Source organism: Lissotriton vulgaris, chromosome 2_2 (genome assembly GCF_964263255.1).
Source record: "Lissotriton vulgaris chromosome 2_2, aLisVul1.2, whole genome shotgun sequence".
Taxonomy (NCBI): domain Eukaryota; kingdom Metazoa; phylum Chordata; class Amphibia; order Caudata; family Salamandridae; genus Lissotriton; species Lissotriton vulgaris.
This window is the reverse complement of record NC_141688.1, coordinates 220,607,697-220,631,924: the sequence shown is the minus strand read 5'-3', so window position 1 is coordinate 220,631,924 and position 24,228 is coordinate 220,607,697. Positions and strand designations below refer to the sequence as shown.

The 24,228-nt window shown below is 47.8% G+C and overlaps 1 protein-coding gene across 6 annotated transcripts in view; it reads right to left on the bottom strand.

The window, feature by feature from the left end:
- The window catches only part of CAPRIN1 (cell cycle associated protein 1), a 497,978-nt gene that overhangs the window by 311,621 nt on the left and 162,129 nt on the right, over nucleotides 1–24,228 (bottom strand). For all 6 annotated transcript variants that reach the window (XM_086959577.1, XM_086959579.1, XM_086959581.1 and 3 more), the window contains exon 5: nucleotides 7,876–8,114. In XM_086959577.1, coding sequence (XP_086815703.1) covers nucleotides 7,876–8,114 — 239 coding nt within the window. The remainder of the gene's footprint in view (nucleotides 1–7,875; nucleotides 8,115–24,228) is intronic.

Genomic DNA, 24,228 nt, shown 5'->3' with positions numbered 1-24,228 from the left:
CGACTACACTAATTGTGTAAGTACAATACCTTTATGTTTGTGAGTCCTGACGAAAGCTCCGCAGACCCTTCCAGGCCCTAGGAGCTGAAACATGTCGACGTATTTTATTAACTATACTATCAGACCCAGTAACTCGGTCTAAGATCGTACCACCCAAATTTTAATTGTGGTAAAAAACAACCCCCATTAAAGAACTTTCGGGCTGTTTACCTTTTTAAACTTTGTTCCTTTTTTCGCACATTTTACTTTACACCTTTTTTCACTCAAAATCTCTGGACACTGCACCCTAGACCAGAGGCGCCTCGGGTGAGGCTGGCACATTCACTACTTCGGAGTAGCCAATGATAACTGCCACAACTCTAATGTGGGGCGGACGAACCAAATATACCGCACCTCCTTCCAACCGTAACAGAGTTTTTTGAGGCTACTCTGATCTTTATCCCTTATGCCAATGGCCGTAAGGTGTAACTAGTGTCCGTTTTTCCATTTTTGATAACTGTTAACTAACCTTGGGGAACAAAACGGAGACTCTGATCCCTTATCCCTCCTCTGATTAATCAGTAGATCGAGGTCGCCTGCACTCAGGTGGTAACCAACGCGGAAGGTAAACGATTGAGACTAAGGACTGGGGATGCGCTTTGAAAGATAGACATTAAGTAGTAATAGCACGTTGTGCATTTGATTTTTGACAGGGAGAGACGTGAAAGAGCAGGCGGCGGCAAGATATAAAGTTCGGATTTAGATCGGTGAGATTGAGGTATGTCACTTGGCTTAGATTGCGAGCTTAGAAACAGACCAAGTTAGTGCTGATAAATATGTAAGTGCAATGTTGTATTTTATACATTACAGATGAGGCGATTGTAGCCCTAAATTAGGATTGGAATCTGTAGCATCGGGATACAGCTATTTAACTGCACGCCCTGCTTTGAAAACGCAGGTAAGACTGGCCACTAGATGGCGGTGGTTACTTTAAGTAGATAACCAAAAGAGAATGATTCATGGAAAACGTTCTAAGGCTAGTGCATGCCTTTATTTATTCATTTTCAGAACGTATGCGGATGCATTTATATATTTATTTTTTTGACCCCTCAAAGAAGCAAAATTGGATAAGAAGTTGTTTCCATATAGGAGGGAGGGAATCGTCCGGTCAATATTCAGATTACTGAACAAATACGCAATGATCCAAGTTTGCCTTTTTTGCCATAACTATAATGGTTGTTACATCGATCCTGTCTTTACGTTAGGTACTGAAGTGACACAGAGTCAAGGTAATTACACTTTCGAATGGTTTGTTGTTTAGAACACATGGGCTATGAATTAATTATAACACGAATGGTCTCAGCTAAAATGAATCACTTCCACACTAGGCTACTTTTATGATAAATGAAGTATAACATTCTCTCATTATGTAACCTTTCGTTTAATAAGATGTCCTGTGAATTATTATCATTGGTGATTGGTTTACCTTATGAAGGTTATATCACAATGTGTACAATAATAATTTTGTGAATCTGGTGCATGTTTTCACAGGTCTGTAAGAAATGGAGTGCACAAAGTTGTTTTGGCCATGTGGGGCTCTGCATTATAATCTGTTGCATTTGGAAATGTTATTGTAAAAGCGTCTTTATCATTTCCAGCCTTGGGGAAGCCGATGGGTTGTGTTTAACCACGGCGAAACGCGTTAGCATGGGATTGGAGTTGGAAATATTAAAAAAAAAAAAAAAAAAGAAGAAAACTTCAAGAGCCTTGGATTTTTTAATGCTTCCCTAGAGAGAAAAAAATATTTGTGATAAGCGGTGTGCTGCAATTAGTGCGATTGTCCTGTGTTCCTTCCCTAAAACTGCATTGAAGCCAAAACCCAATTAGCATCTCTGGCCACATGTCAGCCCTGGTAAATGGTACCCTAGGTACCCAGGACACTGTGACCAGAGAAGGCCTCTAAGGGCTGCAGCACTTGTTTTGCCACCCTTAGAGGCCCTGTACCCTGACACTGCCTTTGCAGGCTGAGTGTTTTGGTGCAGAACTAAACCGAGTCGACATGGCACACATACCTGTGTGCCATGCCCACAAACACACTGCCCTGACATACCTCAGTCGCCCCTCTAGCTGGGTGAACTATGTAAATGGTAAATGTATGTGTCTTGTAAAGTGCACTGCTGCCCTGAGGCGGCCTGGCGCTGTAGACCGCTGGGGAACCCGTCCTGGCTATCCCTGTGATATGGTCCCTACTGGGTATCTCTAAGGTGAAACCAGGCATCCCCGGCGAATGTGGGGGGCCGCTGTAGAGATGAGCCAAGCTAATGCCCAGAGTTGGCGAGTGTGATCCCTGGTTAGAGTAGGCACCGAGGCGAGAATTATCAAGTCCGCTAACCCTGGTCCACGACCCTGCCGCGTGGGGAATTGAACCCTGGTCCCGGACCGTTCTCTGCTTCCGGGTCTGCCGCCTCTAACCAGTGAGCCACACCACTCTACCAGTGGTGTGGGCACAGGTGCATAAGCCCTGTGCCTCTACAGTACCCTGGGCTATTCCTGGGCGCTGTAAGTGCCATGATGCCATTAAGAGTATATGGTGCTGGGAGGTTCACATTACGAACTCAATAGCACCATAATGTCTACACTGAAGACTGGGTAGTTTGGTATCAAACTTCTCAGCACATTAAATCCACACTGATGCCAGTGTGGGATTTAATGTAAAGTGCACGATAGAGGGTAACAAAGTTGCCCCCCTGAAACTAACCCACAACCAGCGTCCTGACTGAGAGGCTGCCCAGGCTGTCACCCAGCAGACATGTTGCTGGACCCCTGGATAGAGAGCCCTCCGCTCTCTTGGGCCCGCAGCAATGCACATCCTGAGACGAGGTGATAGGTCTCCTCCGCCAGGATGGGCAGGGAGAGCTTCAAAGGCATGACGTCTTTGTGAGCTTCACCAGGCCACTTGCTCTACTCAGCAACTGGCCCCTACCAGTTCTGACCCCCACTCTGGCGGGAAGACAGGCAGGAAAAAGGAAGGAAAAGGTGTGCCAGCTTCTGCCAACCCCACCCCTCAGGTGGGGGAGGCGAGGTAAAGCACAACTCCGGGCTCTCGCTATTTTGAGAATGGGGAACCCTACCCAATCAGAGCTAGGCTCCTGCCCCCCTCCCACTGGAGTGGCAGGATAGGGGGTGTACTCATCCCAGGATAGGGGGTGTACTCATCCCAGGACAGGGACCCATTGGTCCCTGCCCTTGCCCTACCTGCAACGCCCCTAAATTTAGTATTTAGGGGCACCCTGTACCTTCCTTCCTCAGATCATAATTTTGAAACAAGAAGAACAAGAAGACCGATAACCTGCCGTGCAGCTGCTAACAAGAGGATGACACCAACTGACTTGGCCCAGCCATACAGGCCTGCCGACCCTCGAACCTGTTCCTGCTAAACCCCGGAGTCTCCTGTGGTCAGCAATCTTGAAAACCCTGGAGGACCAGACACGCTTGTTCATCTAAAGACTAGGACTCCCAAGAGCAGTTTTGCTCAAACAGCAACAACCCCGGGTGCCAGCCAGGAACCGTGAATCGAGCACACTGTCCACTCAGGCCGGGCTCTGAGGGTGCAAAGCCCACAGGGCCATCCCCCGGCGACTTAACACAAATCCGGCACCCAAGGACCCTCCTCGACGCTCCCGACGATGCCTGCAGCCTCACAACCAGGGACCCTCCAACCGCGACCAGCTGAGTAAGATTTCCGACACCAAAAGAAACCCGTGCACCAGACTGCCCCCTGTGGGCAACTCCTGGGTGGCTACCTAACCTACAGCTTCCCAACTAACCTCTCGAAGTGGTGGTTGCACCTGAAGAATCTCCGTCCCAGAGCATGCAGCCTTTCTTAGTCTTGCAGCTTTCCCATTGAAATACATTGGGTACTACACGGCCCAAAAGCGCCCTGTGCCCAGCCGCCTGAGTTCCACTGGAAGTGCAGTAACTGTCCTATACTACTTCTCCACTTGCCTGTGTAAGTGACCAGGAGCTCAGCTCCCACAGCCGTGTGGTCTAATCGCTAGCAGCCACCAACCAAAGGCCCCCTACCCGCCATACGCTAACATTGGGCATAGTCTCTCTGCACCCAGCTGCCCCTCTGCCACTGAGGGTGCAACTACTGCACATACCTGAACCTGGGAGACCCCTGAGTCTAACCTAAGAACCTTATCTCTGCCAGTTGAGTACTTACCGGAAAACCGATAACCTACATTTTCTCCATAGGGTAACTGACTGGTTTTCACTTGGAAATTCTTCCAAGTGTCGAGTTTTGAAACTTTGAAATATTCACTAAAAATCAGCCGATCAACCAAAACGTAATTATTCACCTGTTACCAGGAGAGATCCCAGTGCTGTATCTTTGAGCACAGTATAGAACGTAGTGGTCCCAGTACTATACATAACAGTGTAAATGAAGAATACAGTTATATAATAAACAATGAATCAAAGAGTTAAATGGTGCTCAAGTGTTTTTTAATCACACTGAAAACATATTCTGCAGAAAACATTAAAAACCATCATTGATGTGCACTTCCATAGAATTCGAGTCTCCTGGTATGGGACAGACAGCCACACACCGCCCTGTCTGTCATAGTACCACATGAAAGTCGTGTTGTCCATAGGAACCTCGAAAGGCTTTGTTTCTGGGCTCAGGGAGCAAATGCTCCCATCCTAGTGGTACAGAAACATCTCATGGTGGCATGTTCCACTCAGGGAACCCACCATAGGCTGATTGTTTGTCAGGGGGCATCTCCCAGATGCCCTCTGAGTGCATTTTTCATTAAACCCCCACACGGATATCAGTGAGGGTTTAATGTGCTGAGAAGTTTGTTATAAAACATCCCAGTTTTAGGTAAAGCAATTATCGTGAGTTCATAATGACAACCTCCCAGCACCATATACTCTTAATGGCAGCACTGCACTTACGTCGTCTAAGAATTGGTCTAGACACTGTAGGGGTACAAGGCTCATGCACCTGTACCCTCACCACTGGTATAGTACAACCATCCAGGGCAGGGGGTTGTAGGCATGGCACACAGTGTTTGTGTGGCATGTCGACTCTTCACTTTGTTCTGCCCCAAAATAAGCAGCCTGCAATGGCATTGTGTGTATGTGTAAAGGTACAGGGCCTTCCAGGGTGGCACAATAAGTGCTACAGCCCTTAGAGGTCTTCAATGTCCAAACTGCCCTTGTTACCTTTTACAAGGGACCGACATGGCCAGAGGTGGCCAACTGGAGGTACAAGTTACAGTTATGCGAAAGGTCTGTCTGTCTGTCTTTTGTTGCTGCAATAGAAACCCAGCTTCCTATAGCAGTGTCATCTGATCTCCGAGATAACCTCTCCAACCATGAAACGATGAATCAGTCTAGGCCATTATTCTTAGGTTAGGTTTGGAGGGTTCTGCGGTCAGTCCAGTTGTTGTTGAGCAGCCACCACCAGATGTCTTTTGCAATCTACCACGAACCAGTTATGTAATCCGACAGATTCACGTGTTGTCGAGCCAACTGAGACCTTTGCTCACACTACAGAGCCTGCATGTGCTACCTGATGTGGTCCATAAGCAAGCTGCAGGATTTCAAGAAGTCTCAACGATGCAGTCACTGAGACCAATGTTAAAGGCTGAAACATCAGGATCAAAGCGGGATTGTCATAGACTCGTTGAAAGGCACAATTTCCAGGATGGCTGCAATGAAGGAAAGTGTTGTGAAGGAGACTGGTATTACTTCAGCACATTCACGAAAATCTTAGTTAAATAAAAAACACACCCAGGTGACAATCCCTTTGTTGACATCTCTGAGATGAGCCCCCCTTTCAGCAACCCACTGTCAAGGTATAGACAGCCTGATATTCAAAACCTTTGAGTTCAGCTACGACCATCACCTTGATTAACACCAGAGGTAAACTAGGAAGGACAAAGTGCTACGTCTATCTCCTGGATTAGCACAACCATCTCCACTGCTGAATATCTCAATCTAGCCAGAAACTGTCCTGCCACTTAAAAATAATTGTGTGTAAACCTAAAAAAAACAACCAAAAAAAACAACAACATTTTTTGGGGCAAATTATAGATTAAATTCTAAACTGCTAGTCTCAGCCAATGTTTTGGCTCAATTATGGCTATCCAAATAAAGAGCTGTACACAGTCGCTGCATTTCGGACAAAATTTAGACCTTCACATAGGACAAAGCACTCTACTAGTCTTTAATCAGGACGACTGACCACTGTGCTTGGCCCTATGTGCTCTAGTTGGTCCATAGTATCTTAAAAATTTGAAAGACCATTTTTAAGTGCATTAACAAACAATCACTGGCAAAGCAGGTAGGTCTGTATTGGCCATCTGCCCATTAGCATTTTCCATGCTTGTTTTGACATGGTTTTTTTTGGGCGGGGGGATGTATTTCTGGGGAGGCTGCCAAGCCCTTCATCTAAAAGTGGCTAAGTCACTGCCACTTAAGGGAACTTTATGTGTATATCTGCACTTTGTGACAGGGCAGAATGCAGTCATTCACAGTCATATTAGCTAATGGCTGTAGTGCCTGCCCCATTCCGTAGTGAGAAGAGTAAAAAATGTAAATGGCAATAACAGACCAACTGATGAATGAAAGCCCTTGTAAGTAGGCTATACCTATAATTTCAGTAAATCAAAAAGGTATTGGTTAAAGTCAGAACTTAAAAAACTAAATTACCTTCAGGAAAAAGTTACCTTACATCAGTTACATAGGTAAAAAAAGGAGCCAAGATCATCCATGAGCTAATATTAAAATAACTGTTATAGCCTTTTCAGTATTGGGTTCTCTCGTTTACAAAAGGCCATTGAGGCTCACTGTTCAAGGTACAAAAGTTGGCTTAACCATGTAACAAAGCTTCAGAGATGTATTACTAGGCTTTGAGGGGAGAATTGCCAATTGCATAAGCAGATTAAGGTCAACTCAGACAAGTTAAGAGTAGATGTAGACATGTGTAAATTATTTGTAAACATTTACAAATGTGTGCCCTGAACCGTGAGTGGGGTATTTGATCAGTTGTGCAAACCACAATGACTGCATATCAGCAGAGAAGAAAATACATTGGTATAGTGTACTGTAGACTGATATCGCCCAAAATATAAATGTAGGAATAGAAGTATAATTTCATATCCGGTTTTAAGCAAAACCAAGGCAGTGGAATTTTTGCACGATGAATTATCAAGTAGACCATGCTAACATTGGGTGAAAGTGAAATCTTTGTGGTTACAAATTCTATTGGTGTTCAATAAATAGTATTAGTGTTGAACTGGCTGGGGACATGCAGTAGCCTTATTTAATATTGCGCAGTAGATGTTTTGATCTGTAGACAATATAAACTTTTTTAGGGTAATCAAATGATCATGTAAGATCTGTGAAGGTGTGGTGCCCAGTGCATGCTTTTATCTTCCAAAGGTATAATGTACCCTAGAGCAAACTACTTGTCCTCTAACAGTTCTTCACGACACATCAATCGCTGTACCCCAAATAGGAGAAGCAGCACCTTTGAGGAAGACATACAGACACAAGAGTGATGTCAACAGGCTAGTGTGCGTGCGCCATAAATTGTAGAGGACTGCCTGTGCAATCTGAGTGGGAATGCGTGAAACTGGAACACACCAACCTGCTGATGATCAACAAACTACTGAGGTGATCCTCAATGGAGGGAGGCAGGCAATTAACCGATCAAGGTTCCCATTCTGACAATGGGTTAGGATATTTGCATTCCTAAACTAAATTGAAACCACACACCAATAAAGTCTAAATGGAACACCCCAGAATCCATCTGCATTTATTTGTTGTAGTGTAACGGGTGAAGCACAGCTTAAAAGGCAGATCAGCTCAGTATTGATAACATACCTTCGATGTGGATCGCGGTCTGGCTCAACTAGCTTATAGAAATCATCCAGCAAAGACAGCTCCTCTTCGGTCAAAACCGGCACTCCACTTAATCCTTGCTTCAACTCTGTACGTACTTCATCGTCCCCCAACTTATCCAAAATAAACTGGAGTTCCAGTACAGTTTTTAAGCGCTTTTGTTCCAGTTCTTCCCTCATAAGCTGATCTCTGCGTGCTGCTTTCTTGATAGATTTCTGGATCTGTTGGGATTGAAAAGAGCATAAGAAAGTGGTCATTAACTTGCCAGCATCAAAGAATGGTGGTGTGCTGTACAGGACTAACACAAACTGAAATTAAGATTTCTACAAATGCTGCAACACAATTTCTGTTGTACTGGGGTACACTTTGAGGACTACAAGTATACGTATACATGCCATTCAAAGAAATCAAGGCTCTAAATTCTCTATTAAGCTAGACAAAGTTATTCGCGGTTTAATTTCTCTCCATCTCTTTTGTAATTGCCACACTGATTTTCTGCATAATAGTAAGAGAACACAATCAGACCTAAATTGACATCTAAAACAGAATCCTTCCAAACATCCCTGCGATTTTTATACACAATCTTATCAGAAGTGAGTACTAATAGGAACTCCCAAAATCCTAGTTCTACAGTCCTTTCAGTGATCTATCTGTGACTGACTTCCACTGAAGAATTACCAAAGCAGGTGTCCCAGTGTAGGACGCTGGGTTTCTAGTGAAGCAACCCCCCCCTCACTTTTTGCCAGACTACTGATGCACTTAGACTTTGTGCCCTGCCAATCATGTTCCCAGGGCCTGTGTGCTTTCCTAAAACTGTACCTTTGTACCCCCAATTGGCACCTCTCTGGCACCATGCAAGTCTCTTGTAAAAGGTACCATGGGTATTGTGACACTCTTAGAGGTCCTGTACCATAACACACCCACACACTGTCATTGCAGGATGCGTATTTTGGGAAGAGAAAACTAAAGACTCAACATGGAACAGGTCTGTGTGCCATGCCTGCAACCCACTGCCTATGGTATTATAAACCCCCCTCTAGCTGTGTGAACTACACCACTGGTGAGGGTGCCGTTGCATGGGCACTAAACACCTACAGTGTCTAAGTCCATTCTGAGATATTTGAAGTGCAGTGAAGCCCCCTCCTTGCATCATCTGACACCTAGCGACCCATGACCCTGTTGTCAGGCTGGCGCGCCTAAGGCAAGCATGTCTGCGCCTGGACTGCGCCCAGCGGCAGAACCCTTGGTCCCCACGAACGCCACAACGCCCAACTCCGCTACGATTCCAACACCTTCCACGCACTCAACCCCGGATGAGAACACACCTGCTACCGGGCCACCCCGAAGCGCACCCAAGGACCCTTCACCTGCCGGAACTGCAGCTTAACCAGCATCCGCCCCACCAAACCTCCATCTCGAGAACAACAACACCAACTTCACCACCCTGATCGACATCCTCGTACTCAAACAGATCGTCACAACAGCCACCCACGCCGCCGGCCACACGCTTGACCCCATCTTCGCCGCAAGCTCCCACTTCTCCTTCAACCACACCACCAAACTCCACTGGACTGACCATCGCTGCATCCACTCCACCTTCAGGAAGACCACCACGCACCACTGCACCGAACAGATGCCTCAACTTTGCTGGAGCAAAGTCACAGAAGACCGGCTAACAACCACCCTCACCCAGTGCCCACCTGCCGACCCCACCACCCGCAACTTCAGACAATGGATCAACAGCCGCGCCAACACCCTCGCCCAAGAAACCCTCTAACAGTCACACCAGCAAGAAAGCCATCTGGTTCACCGAAGACCTCAAGGCCTCCAAACGAACATGACGAAAACTAGAGAAGAACTGGATCCGCGATCGAACACCGGACAGCTATGCAGCCCACAAGAACGCCACCCGAAGACACCAACACCTCTTCAAATCCGCCAAAAGGGCCTCATTCAAATACCACCTAGATAACACACACAACAGCATTGAACTCGTCAACATCGTGAAGAAACTCTTCAACCCCAGCTCCATCACCAACGACATCCCACCTTCGCAAGACCTGTGTGTCTCGCTGGCCACCTTTCTCCACCGAAAAATCGCCGACATCCACAACAGCTTCAACATCACGACCGCCCAACCACTACTGAGACCTCTGCCTCCACGACCACCTCCCGCACCAACCGCCTGCTCGCCTGGACCACCATCAACAACGAAGACACTAGCAAGATCATGAACACCATCCACTCCGGATCACCGTTAGACCCATGCCCACACCACATCTTCAACAAAGCCAGCACAGCCATCACACCCTATCTCAGGAAAGCCATCAACATCTCCGAGGCAGCAAACTTCCCAGAGAGCTGGAAGCACGGCGAGATCAACGCCTTACTCTAGAAACTCAAAGCGGACCTCAAGTATTTCCGGCCCATCTCTCTGCTCCAGTTGCAGGCGAAGGTTATCGAGAAAACAGTCAACAAACAACTGACCAGTGGGTCAGTTGTTTGTTCCTCTAGGAGATCAGCATCCTGGACCAGTCCCAGTCCCAGAGCAACCACATCACCGAAACCGCCCTCATCGCCGCCACCGACATCAGGACCCTGCTAGACAACAGAGACACAGCGGCAGTCATCCTCCTGGACCTGTCAGCCGCCTTCGACACTATCTGCTACCGCATCCTACGAGCATGCCTACACGACGCCAGGATCCAAGAAAGTCCCTGGACTGGACCACATCCTTGCTCTCCGGCAGAACACAGTGTCCCCCTCCCCACCCTTCCGCTCCGAAGCCATCAAGATAATCTGCGGCATACCCCAGGGCTCATACCTCAGCCCAAAGCTGTTCAACATCTACATGGCACCTCTCACCCACGTCACCCGACAGCACAACCTCAACATCATCTCCTACGCCGATGACACCCAGCTGATCCTCTACCGCAGCAAAGACCCTCACACCGCCAAAACCAACCCCCACGAAGGAATGAAGGCCGACGCCGAAGGGATGAGAAACAGCCAACTGAAACTGAATTCGGACAAGACGGAGGTCCTCATCCTCTGATCCACCCCCACGACCTGGGACGACTCCTGGTAGTCGACCACTCTGGGAACAGCCCCAAAACCAGACCACGCACGTAACCTAGGGGTCAACCTCGACTCCATCCTCTCCATGACTAAGCAGGTCAACCCAGTCTCCTCCTGCTTCAACACCCACCACATGCTCTGCAGGACCTACAAGTGGATCCCCACTGAAACAAGAAGAACGGTAACCCAGGCTCTCGTCAGCAGCAGGTTGTACTACAGAAATGTCCTCTATGCAGGAACCTCGGCCAAACTCCTGAGACAGCTGCAAAGCATCCAGAAAGCCTCTGCACGCCTGATCCTCGACATCTCTCGCCGCAGCCACATCAAACCCCACCTGTGAGACCTGCCCTGGCTCCTCGTCAACCAGAGAATAACCTACAAGCTCCTCACCCACGCACACAAAGCACAACACCGACTAGCATGCCTCAACAGATGACTGCTTCTACACCCCCACCCGCCAGCCTCGCCTTCGCAGCAGTTCCCGCATCCAATGAACGACTTACGGCAGAAGATCCTTCTCCCACCTCGCCGCCAAGACCTGGAACACCCTCCCCACCCACCTACGGCAGACCCCAGACCTGCTGACCTTCAGTATACTCCTCAAGACCTTGCTCTCCAAGCAGTAGCAGCACCCCTTCCACTCCCAGCGCCTTGAGACTCTTGCGGTTAAGGGGTGCGCTTTACAAATGCTATGATTGATTGATATTGTACTATACCGATCCCCAAAACAGGCCTTCCCTCTGACTCTTCCCTTTCACATCCCGGTTTACTCATCCCAAGCCTCCTCCTACTGCTATGAGCTCCAAAACAAACCAAAAATAAAAGTAAATAAATCTAATCCTTCACTCTATCCCTCCACTAGTCATTCAATAAAAACAACAGACTAACCTGTCCACTTATCAAATTTCATATTTCACTATACTAATCCACCACTTCTACACCTTATCAGGGGTAGCAAGCACTATATAATGCAAACCTTTTTCCCCTCTTATCCCACCGCTACCCCTCTCAATCCAAACAACTGACTAACCTATCCACCGCTCAAATTACATTCATATTTCTATATACTAATTCAACACTAATCCTTTATGGGTTTCGGAGTAGCGTGCTACAAAACAAAAAAAACACTTCAACACCCTATCAGTGGTAACAAGCGTAATATAAAGGCAACTTTTTCCCTCTTCTATCCCTCCGGTATGCATCTCAATCCAAATACCTGACTAACCTATCCACCACTCAAATTACTTTCATATCTCACTATACTAATTCAACACCAATCAGTTATGGGTTCGGGAGTAGCATGCTACTAGACGAAAAGCGCTTAAACGCTTTGTCACTGGTAGTAAGCGCTATATAAATGCAATTGCCGTACAATACAATGAACAGTATGTGGTCTGGGAGTTTGTCATTACGAACTCCACAGCTCCATAATGGCTTTACTGAAATCTGAAAGTTTGGTAGCAAACTTCTCAGCATATTATACGCATACTGATGCCAGTCTGGGATTTATTATACAATGCTTTCATATGGAATCTTAGAGATGCACCCTAAAAATGACCAGCCTCTGGTGAGTTCCCCAATGGGTACACACCAGCATGCCTACCTTTGGAGTCCTACTGGACTGTGCACACTGTACCTCATTTTGTTATTGTATATACAGAGCCAGCTTCCTACACCAATATCTTACACTCCCCTAAATTAAGTTTTTAGGTGGCACCCCAGGCACTCTGATTCGATGGACATAAGAAGAGTACAAAGAAGAGCGAAGAAAGCGAGAACTGAGGACCAGCTGCAGACTTATTGATGCTCAACCCTTCCTGCACCTGTCCAAGAGTCACAACAAACTAACTTGCCCTGCTACTGTGCATCTGCCAAGTACATATCCCCCCCCGACCCCCTCACCCCAGTTCCACTGATGCAGCAGTCACCCAGGAAGAGGTAATCTTGCTCCAGACGGTCAGATTTATCTCCCCACTAAGTGAAAAGACACCAAGACCAACTGGAGACGTACAGCACCAATAACTGGGATATCAGACCCCTTGCAGCATCCAAAGCAGGTTTCATTCTAATCCGGACTCAAACGACTAAGAGCGAACAGCCGTCGAGAAGCATCAGCACCGCATAAACTCGTGGCCCAGCTGTCCTGATTTTTGTCCCCTCAACCGGTAAGACTGACAGCCGTGAGTGCCAGTTGCGCATAAGTTCAGTTGACCCAACCACTCTCCACCAGAGCGCCCCAGCCTGTGTTTAGAGAATGGACTGCTTCCCTGCTCCCAGGGCACTCACAAACCAAGCCACCCGTTCAGACCTCCCGTACTTGTCCTCAAGTCCCCCTCTGCAGCCAGTTGTCAGCTGCCCATCCCCCTTCCTTTGGTGTAGGGCGCAACGCTGCGAACCTGACTGACCCCTATGCACCCAGATGCTCCAGAGCAGGTAAAAAACTAACTTTTGGTGTGTAGGAAGCTGGCTCTATATATGGTATGCCCACTAGGTGGTTATACTGTGTAGAGTAAAGGGGTTCCCTAAAAGAGTACAGGGCTCAATGTGACACCCAAAGTGCAGTCAATGTATTCCTATGGAGAAAAATAAAAAGATAACGGTTTGCAGGTAAGTACTAGTTTGTGGGAGTTGGTATTCTGGGGTTAGAACCAATGTTATTTATTTATTTACTTCTTTTCTAAAGCACTCTATCACCTGACAGGCATCCCGGCGCTGGCAAACCTAAAGTACATGGCAGAGAGCGTGCAGCAGAGAAACAAGGAAGGAGCTAATCCAAAACAGTACAGCACCTTAAATTTTCAGGAACAGCAATGTTTCTAGTCTTCTTCTGAAAAGAAAGATCACTGACTTGCCTCAATTCCAGGGGAAGCCCATTCCACAACCTGGCCGCAGCAGCCGTAAAGGTTTTGCCACCTGTTCTGACTTTCGGAAACCTCGCAATCTTAACTAATCTTGCCGAGGCGGAACGAAGGTTTCTAGCTGGAACATACCACTCAAATATCCTTTGCAACGAAACAGGACCCAACCCATGCAGGGCTTTAAACACTAAGCAGAGGGACTTAATTGAATTCTCTGTCCCTCTGGGAGCCAATGCATTTCCGCCAGGGCCCGGGAGGACGAAGACCTTCTAGGCCAGCCCACAGCAAGTTCGGCTGCGGTCGACTGAATTCTAAGAAGTCTATCCAAAAGAGACTTTGGAGATTCTAGCAGAAGGGCATTGCAATAATCCAGTATGCTCAGGACTGTACTCTGTACAACCAATGCCCGTGCCTGAGGGGGTAATAAAGGAAGAATTTTACGTAAAGATCTAATAATCGCAAGGCAGCTACCAACCGTTCTAGTAACTGGAGCCTCCATAGTCAGCTTGTTATTAAACAGGATGCCCAGGTTGCGAACCTTATCCACTGGTCTCACTGCGGTTGACATATCGCTAGGTCAGAAGTTACTGGGCAGCATTGAGGGAACCCTATCCGCAGAGCACCTCCATCTTGCCGGCATTAAATTGTAGTGAGTTGCCCCTCAGCCACTGAGCCGTATCACGCAAGTAGCAATGGAACTCCTCAAGAGAGGTAGACTGCTCTCCCTCCAATGAGAAAATGAGCTGAATGTCATCGGCATAATTTGTGATGCTAATCCTGTACTCTTTAACGACGGCAATCAGAGGTTTCATATATATATTAAAAAGAATGACTGATTGCCGAGCCCTGTGGCACCCCATGTGTGATATTAATCAAATCAGACCGATAAGGAGGAAGAGACACTGCCTGCGTACGACCAGTGAGGAAAGATTGAAACAACTGAATAGCACAGCCCTTCACTCTCACCTTCTCCAGCCTGCTCAACAGAGTCCCATGATTGACCGTGTCGAAAGCGGCAGACAGGTCGAGCAAAATAAGAATAGCTGCCTAACCCCCCCCCCCCCTCTCCCCCCAGTCTGCCCGCGTCCGAAGTTCGTCCATCACGGTCAACAGGGCCGACTCTGTACCGTGAGCCGGCCGAAAGCCAAACTGAGGCTCCTCCAACAAGTTATACTGCTCCAGATGATTGGAGAGCTCCTACTGACCACTTTTTCCGTAATTTTGGCCGGAAAGGGCAAGAGGGAGATTGGACATTCCGGATCCAGAGAGGCCTTTTTGAGCAGAGGGGGCACACTAAAGCTTGATTCCACTGCAATGGCACTACACCACTGTTGAGGAACTGATTGCAAATTAAACGCAGAGTAGGAAACAATTCGGTCTCAAAAGTCTTCCAAATTTTGAGAGGTAAGGGGTTTAAGGGGGAGCCTGATGAAATGCCCTGTGATACTTTACAAAAACCATCAGAGGTCAAAGGAGCAAACTCGGTTAAATAGTTATCATTCATGATATCTGGATAGGAAATAGAGACATCATCAACCTTCTTCCCCCCCATCACTAATTCCCACAGTGTCAGTGGTTTCAAGCACCACCTGCTTATTCTCCTCTCCCAACTAATCAATAATAGTTTTGATTTTATGATGGAAAAACTTAGCTAAATTACACAGTTCCTGGGAGGGGGGTATCTGCTTTTTTGTACACCCTGGGATAGTGAGACTGTTCAGAATATTAAAAATACTTTTTGAAGTATTGGGGGCATTGAGAATCACATTAGAAAAATATTGTGCCTTGACCCTACTTATCTCCTTTTTATAACACATGATCTTAGATCTCCACGTATGTTTGTCAAAATCTGAATAACCCCGTCTCCACATCTTCTCTTCACATTTACAATCCAATTTCATGGTTTTTAAGTTGTCATTGAACCACGTAGCCGAAGGTCTGCCCCTAGTTCTATGACTTTTTAATGGTACAGATGTGTCTAAATCTGCCGTAACCGTCGCGCAAAGGGAGGTATAATTTTCACATACTGGCCTAATTACTGAAAAGCAATCGTCTACCAAAAACAAAAGAGCTAAGACCCGCTTGCGTAAAGTGCCATCCAGTCTCTACCAACATAATTTTTCCTAACACCAGTTACTCGGTGATTCTGCTTAGCCCTATCCACTGCAAATTTAATCCAAAAATGGTCTGACCTGACCAAAGGCAGGATTTCCGTAATATTGAGATGATACTCTTCAGAGAAGATCAGGTCAAGTATGTGGCCTCCCTTCTGGTTAGCTTCTTCCACCAGCTGGAGAAGGCCAAGACCCTCACACAAATGAAGGACATTAAGATACCTTGAATCAAGGGAACCATTAAGCCAAAGATTAAAATCTCCAAATATAACCAATCTATGTTGTACAGCGGCCAGGTTAGTGAAGATCTCCAGTAGTAGCTCTTGCTGAAGCACCGTAAAAACCCCAGGGGGCCTATAGCAAATAATCCCTGTTAAAACATGGGCATGGACGTTTGTAATGGCAAAGCCTAAGAGTTCAAATCCATCAATATCGATAGTGACCAGATCACTGGAGTTTTTATAAATCACCCCAATCCACCCCCTCCAACCCAGTCTTGGTTTCTGACAGAATTTATAGCTGGATGGACGAACAAGTTACTTACCTTCGGTAACGATATATCTGTAAGAAACAGTAGTAGGTATTAGATTCCTTACCTTAGAATATCCCCGGACGTCAGTCTGGATCGGGAAACTTTTGCGTAGCAGTACCCTTGCCCGCCGGTAGGCGTCGTCTGCGGCTCCGCGACGCTCGTCAGCATCGTTGGCGCTGGGAGAACGTCGCTGGAGTACTTAGACGCCGCCCTCACGCGCTGACGTCAGTTCTTATACACAGCTTTTCCACGCCAAAAACGCAGAGCCATGTAACAAAACAACACAGGTGCCATTGAAACTAGGGCCTTGAAAGGGGATGACCTTAACCCTAGATATCGGTTCGCACAACAGGGAGGATGGGTGGGGCGGTAAGGAATCTAACATTAACTACTGTTTCTTACAGATATATCATTACCGAAGGTAAGTAACTTGTTCATCTGAAAGAAACAGGTTAGTATTAGATTCCTTACCTTAGAATAGATACTCCAGCAATATCAACCCGGTGGCGGGTCTGCGAACCAATAATCACACCAGAAAGTCCTGGAGGACGGAACGGCAAAAGAAGTCATCCCTCCGGACTTAGCTGTCCAGGCAGTAGTGTCTTGCGAACGTGTGCTGCGAGGCCCACATAGCTGCCTGACAGATGTCCTGCATAGGGACTCCCCGGCCCAAGGCAGTGGAAGCCGTCGTGGCCAGAGTGGAATGGGCCCTCAGCCCAACAAGAGGCTCCTTCCTAGCCCAGGAGTAGCATGCCTTGATACACAAGACGACCCACCGAGAGATGGTCCGCTTGTGCACCGCCCATCCCTTCTTAGCGCCCACGTAACCAACAAAGAGTTGGTTATCCACGGGGAACTGGTGTGCGATCTAGATAGAACGAAAGCACACGTTTTGGGTCCAGACGGTGGAGCCGCTCTTCCTCATTTGAGGGATGCGGTGGCGGAAAGAAGGTGGGCAAGGTGATCGACTGCCCGATGTAGAAAACAGTGACAACATTGGGCAGGAAAGAGGGTCCAGTCAGCAACACAACTTTGTCCGGATGGACAGTAGGAAAGTAGGTTTGAATAAAAGAGCCTGGAGCTCACTCACTCTCCTGTTAGTCTTCAGAGTAAGAAGGCAGAGAGGACAGTTGTGAAGTGGCTCAAAGGGAGCACACATCAGATAGGTAAGAACAAGGTTCAAGTCCCACTGAGGCATCACACACAGAACAGGGGGAAACAGGTGCGTGATGCCTTTCAGAAACAGAGTTACAATGGGGGACTTTAACAAAGACTGTTGATCAGACAGCCTTAGAAAGGCTGAAAGGGCAGAAAGGTAGCCCTTGATAGTGCCCAGAGTAGAGCCCTGCTGGGCAAGAGAAAGAAGGAAGAGAAGAACCTCAGAAAGAGGGGCAGAGAGAGGATCCACAACCTTTGCTGTGCACCATGCCACAAATCTGTTCCACCTGCGAGGCGTATACTGACTTTGTGGAGGGACGCCTGGCTGCCAGAACAACATTACAGACTTCAGAAGGCAAATCAAATGGCCTCAACTGTCGCCACTCAATCTCCAAGCATGGAGGTGGAGACTGGACAGGTTCGGGTGGAGGACCGTCCCCTGCTGCTGCGACAGAAGGTCCTCCTGAAGAGGCAGACGAACCGGGGGATCGACTGAGATACTGAGTAGCTCGTGATACTAGTACCTTCGTGCCCAGTCCAGAGCCACAAGGATGACTTGGGCCCGGTCGTGTTTGATCTTCTACAGCACTCTGGGCAGAAGTGGTATAGGCAGAGAGGCGTACAACAGACCGCAACTCCACTCACGACGAAAAGCATCTCAGAGTGAGTGCCGACCTTGGAAATTCCAACGCCCAAAACTGAAGACATTGCGCGTTCTCTTCGGTGGCTAGTAGATCTAACCAAGGCACTCCCCACTGCAGAAAGACCTTGCGCCCGTACGAGTTCAAACGCCATTCTTGATCCATCATGCACCAGCGGTGAGTTAGTCTGCCCTGGCGTTCAGAGAACCTGCCAGGTGTTGAACCACCAGGGTTATGCCCTGATGTTCCAGCCACTGCCAGAGGTGCAGAGCCTCCTGGGAGAGGGTCCACAAACCCACCCTGCCTTGTTTGTTGCAGTACCACATGGCGGTGGTGTTTTCCGTAAACACCTGCACTACACTCCCCCGGACAGAGGGGAGGAATGCCTACAGTGCTAGACGAATCGCCTGCAGCTCCAAAAGGTTGATATGGAGCCGGGACTCCGCCGGAGACCAGAGGCCTCTGATCTCCGCTTCTACCATGTGGCCACCCCAGCCCTGGAGGGACGCGTCCGTCACAACCAAGTGCTCCGGCTGGGGAAGGGAAATGGACAGGGATCTGCCGCTGACCCAATCGCGGTCCGTGGGCCCCCACTGCAGCTGTCTCGCAGTGCCCTCCGAGATCAGGACATGGTCTGACATGTTGCCCTGATGCTGGGCACACTGAAACTTCAGGTCCAACTGCAGAGCCTGCATCCGCCATGATGCACCAGAAGGATGCAGGAGGCCATCAGCCCCAGAAGCCGCAGCGTTAACCTGACCGAGACTCGGATTAAAGGCTGAAAGATCGGAATCAGAGCCTGAATATCCCGAACCCGCTTTTCGGGAGGATAAACCCGAAACTGCGCCGAGTCGAGAACCACTCCGATGAATAGGAGCTTCTGGGAGGGGCACAGGTGTGACTACGGCACATTGATGGAGAACCCCAGCTGGTGCAAGAGATCTGCAGTCGTCTGGAGGTGGCTGACTACTGTCTGGGGCAAGCCCGCCCTCAACAACCAATCGTCGAGGTAGGGGAAGACTGAAACCCCTAACCTGCGCAGGTGAGCTGCGACCACCGCCATAACCTTCGTGAACACCCATGGGGCGCTGGTAAGGCCGAAGGGGAGCACGGTAAACTGAAAGTGCTTGTGGCCTACCATGAACCACAGGTAGCGCCGGTGGGCCGGCAGGCCGGCAGGACGGGATTGTGGAAATATGCGTCCTGCAAGTCAACACTACCATCCAGTCTCCTGGGTCCAGGGCAGCTAAGACCGGAGCGAGTGTCAGCATTTTGAACTTCTCCTTCCGGAGGAAGCCGTTGAAGTTCCGTAGATCCAAGATAGGGTGTAGGCCCCCTTTGCCCTGTTCCTTTGAACTTTTAACCTGTTGCTCATGTGATGTTTTTTAAAAACCTTTTATGAAATGTTATAACATACTATTGTATGGTTTTTAATGATTTGTAACTGTTGTATAAAATGTTTGTTTGAATAAATATAAAAAAATATATATATATTTTCCTAATAACACCATCTTCTGATTGGTTCTTTATACTTGATGTACTGTGTATTTCATTGGTGCTATATTTACAACTATTGTTGGTTTTATGAGCATTGTGTTTATGACTTGTATCTCGCACTTTGGTAATTAGTATAAGTAAATGACTGGTATTGCTAAACATTGCAAAAACGCAGTACTATTCCATCTCTTACCCATTTTGGGGTAAACCTGTGGGACGTTCTTATGTTTTCATGAGTGTATTCTGTACATCGGCCGAAAAGTTGGAGGACCTCAACCAAGCGTGGCGCCGAATCGCCACTGTCGTTGCCATCGCATTGCCCAGTTAGTCGGTGGTATCCAACCCACACCGGATGCAAAAACGTGCTGCAGCACGACCCTCTCTGACGTCTCTTCGACTCTTTGTGCTTACCTGACGCCTTTGAGCCCGAAGACCGATGGTGACTCCCGGAGCTATGATGGCTCCCACCCCACGACCGGTCCCTCGACCTCAGTCCGGACCTGGACCTATTGAGGCGCGGGGCCGACTGCCGGAGCTTGAGCCGCTTGCGGGACCGCTGCCGCCTAGGTTTCGACGTCAGGGCTCGGCAGTCAGGGCAGGCCTTGTCGTCGTGGTCGAAGCCGAGACAGTGAAGGCACCGGCGGTGAGGATCGGTAACCGACATCAGTCGGTCGCAGTCCTCACAGGGTTTAAATCCAGGCATCCCTACTGGCAACGTTCGGAGTCGAAAGGACTTCGAAAAATGATCAAAAGGGATCGAAAAAGTTAGTAAAAAATGGACTATGGGTACCACTTTTTCCGGATCGGCGCTGCTGGGGCGGAAAAAAGAAGAAGAAATGACGCCAGTGCGAGAGAGCGGAGTCTAAGTACTCCGGCGACGTCATCCCAGTGCTAACGACGCCGACGACGGACGCGGAGCCGCAGACGCCTACCGACGCGCAAGGGTACTGCTACGCAAAAGTTTCCGGATCCAGACTGACGCCTGGGGATATTCTAAGGTAAGGAATCTAATACTAACCTGTTTTTCAGATAAGCCATTTCGGGTGAACATCACACTCCAGACGAGTCCAGGTGTCCGTCATGAACAGAACATCCAAACCATGATGCTCTAGCACAATTGGATTTCTACACAGTGTTTGGGCAAAGAACTGGTCTTTATTAACAAAACCTGAGGTGGGTGAAGCTGATTCTGCAAATCTAATACTCCCCATACCTTTACCCCACTCCCCTATGATGCTTACTTCATTACTAGTATACCTAATGGAGCACTCGCCTTCAACAGATCCAGAATTTCTAAAAGGAGTGGCAGCGTGGCTGGCGCCGAGCGCGTACTTGGTACAGACAGGCTTGCATTTGGCCCGCCTTCTGCATGCAATCAGCACGTTCCCCCAGGTTCAAAGATGCACTCTTAAAACACCTTCCGTGGCACAAGGCAGCTGGGTGCCGAGGCCCAATGTTAACCAGTGGGAAGATAGGGGCCTCCGGTTGGTGGCTTCTTGCAAGCAAGCCACTAGGTTGTAAGAGCAAAGCGCCTGCTGTTAGGCTCAGCGCTAGGGGGATCAGAGTATGCACCCAAAATACAGCCACAGTGGCGGCGGATGCAGGGTGCGGTTTTGGAATCTGGTGCCTGGTTGATTTCAACAGGGATTCCCCAGTTTCAACAAAGACTGCAGGTTTGGAGACTGAGATCTCTGGAGGTGACCACCGGTTAGAGAGGTAAGTTGGAAAGCCTGGGGATGCTGGGACACCATTGGTTGGGCTAACGAAGGCCGTGGGACTTAGAGTGCAGGGGTGTCTTTAGGCGTCTGGTATTATTATCTCTGGTCATAGTCCGAAGCATCCTCAACTGAGGGGTGGGGTTGGCAGACATGAGCACACTTTGAGCTGGCTAATTCTTCCCGCCTGTCATCCCGGCGAGAAGGAAGGGAGACAGGAAGGGGGCATGCGCCTGCTAGGAGAGGCTGGGGGTTGCAGTACCGGTCGCGGTCAGAAGGTTCCTCATCTGAGGGTTGGCAGAGATGGGCACACCTAATGGGCTGGCTAATCTTTCGAGCCTGTGTTCCAGGCGAAAAGGAGGGAAGACAGGAAGGGGGCCTGCGCCTGATTAGGGGTTGGGGATATAGATATTGAAAATAAGGTTTCAATTCCAATTGAACTCTGGTTGAAATCATCCAGGCACTCACGAACATCATTTCATAGGCTTCTTTTATTCAAATTGTAGCAATGTCATCAACGCGTTTTGGGAGTCAAGCTCCCTTGATCACGATAGACATATATATATATATACATACATATATATATATATACACATATATATACATATATATATATATACATATATATATACATATATACATATATACATATATATATACATATATATATACATATATATATATATATATATATATATATATATATATATATATATATATACACATACACATACACATACACATATATATACATATATATATATATATATATATCCTCCAAGGGTGGCACAATAAGGGTTGTAGCCCTTAGAGGCCTTCCCTGGCTACAGTGCCTTTGGTATCCACGGTACCTTTTACAAGTGACTGACATGTGGCCAGAGGTGTGCCAATTGGGGTACCATGGTACAGTTTTTTGTGAAGAACAGGTCCTGGTCACCTGATTGGCAGGGACCCAGGGAAAGTCAAGCCATAGTGCATCAGTAGTGGGTGGGTGGGGGGGGTTATGGCAACAGAAACCCAGCTCCCTATAGTTGCTTATTCTGTAGGTCTTGCTTTCGCAGCTCTTCAGTCCCTTTGGTAGGCAGGGTCCGCTTCTCTGGTGCCAGGGGCTCCCCTACAAACTAAATGTATAGGCATCGGGGGAGGAGGTAGTGTAGTAACATCTGTTTTCAATAATGCTATCATGTAGCCGGGGACCTCATTTTCACCAGGGTCCAGCACTTGCTCTTAACAAGCATTTGTAATGCGATAGGTCTCGCATTTACGAGTGTTAAAGCTATTGGCAATTTAAATGGAAATGCCTTTTAGTTAGGTTTTTAAAATCAACACATACATAAAAGGCGTCGTCATTTACAATGCCAATGGCTCAAACTCTCATAAATGCGAGACCTATTGGAAATGCTTGTTTTGGTTTAGTGCCAAAGTTGTCTATCACTATAAATCATTTACACTTTGTATCGGATTTCCGTAGCATCTAGGCATCACACAAGCATACATATCATCATGGTTATTATGCCACATCAAATCCCCCAAATCTGCGAAAAATTTACCCCACATGGCGGGAGTTTAGGGGGTTGGCCCTGTAGTCAAACCCTATGCCGGTTAATAGGATAAAAAGGTAAAACAAAACCATTGGCCAGTATCCAATTCCTAGTATCAGCTTCTTAATAAATGCAACCTGGAAAGAAAATTCCTCTTACTTCATCCAGGGTCCTTCCCCACCAATGCACCCACTGTACTCTGCTCTCCCCGGCTTTGTGGCAGTGTATTCAGGCAGGGAGCATGTTTTTATCTTCGTTGCGCAGCTACTTTTGATTACAGCTAATTGCGATGTGAGCAGCCTGAAGGTGTGTTAATCGTACGCACCTGTCTTCATGGCACGTGTGCTATGGGTGACACGGGCAGGCCGATGGCTACAGGTATTGTCCAAAGGATACTATGAACTACATAAGCCCTCTAGGATCACGGGACATGTAGTTCCCTAGTTCAGGAAATTTGGTTTGTTTCAAAATTGTGTTTTTGTTCTTTTTGTAAGTTTTTATCAGTAAAGCAGTTATTGTGTACTGAGAGACAATGCTTATCAAATGGCTATCATTAAAAAGGGTGTTATTAAAAGGAGTAAACTCCCGGACCAAGGAGAAGTGAAAGTCCTAAGCGGGAGGAAATCAGCACACACCGGTATAGTTTGGTAGCCCATTAACCGCACTGTTTGGGGTCTAGGTGGGGTGGGCTGGGGGGAGGCAGCTATATATTGTTTGCCTTTATGGCTCACGATCTAGGTTACTTGCAACTCCCAAATCCCCATTGCGTAAACTCTTTATCCAAAAAGTCAAGGCGGACACAGACTAAATCAGGCTCCCATGTCTGTCAAACAAGAGTTACGCTCTCCAGCGTGCTCGCCCCTCTTGTGCTCACACAAACCCACAATCCTGTTTCCTTTTGTATTCCACCCCCCCGACCCCCAAGGTAAATCCACTCGCACCTTGCACACCGATTATCCGGATGACATCTCGATAGAGCGTGTTAGTTGAAAACAAGACATTCCTGTCAGCTCAACTCCCAGACCCTTACCGTTCACAAGGGGGTTAAACGGATTAACGATGGACCACCACAGTAAATAATGAATCAAGTCACACATTCATTCGAGAGACCCAAATATAACAACTTGCCGAGGCCTCTGACGCTCTTTCTACAGTTTATCTGCTTCTATCAGCCCCTGCACATGGCTGGTGCCCAGATTGG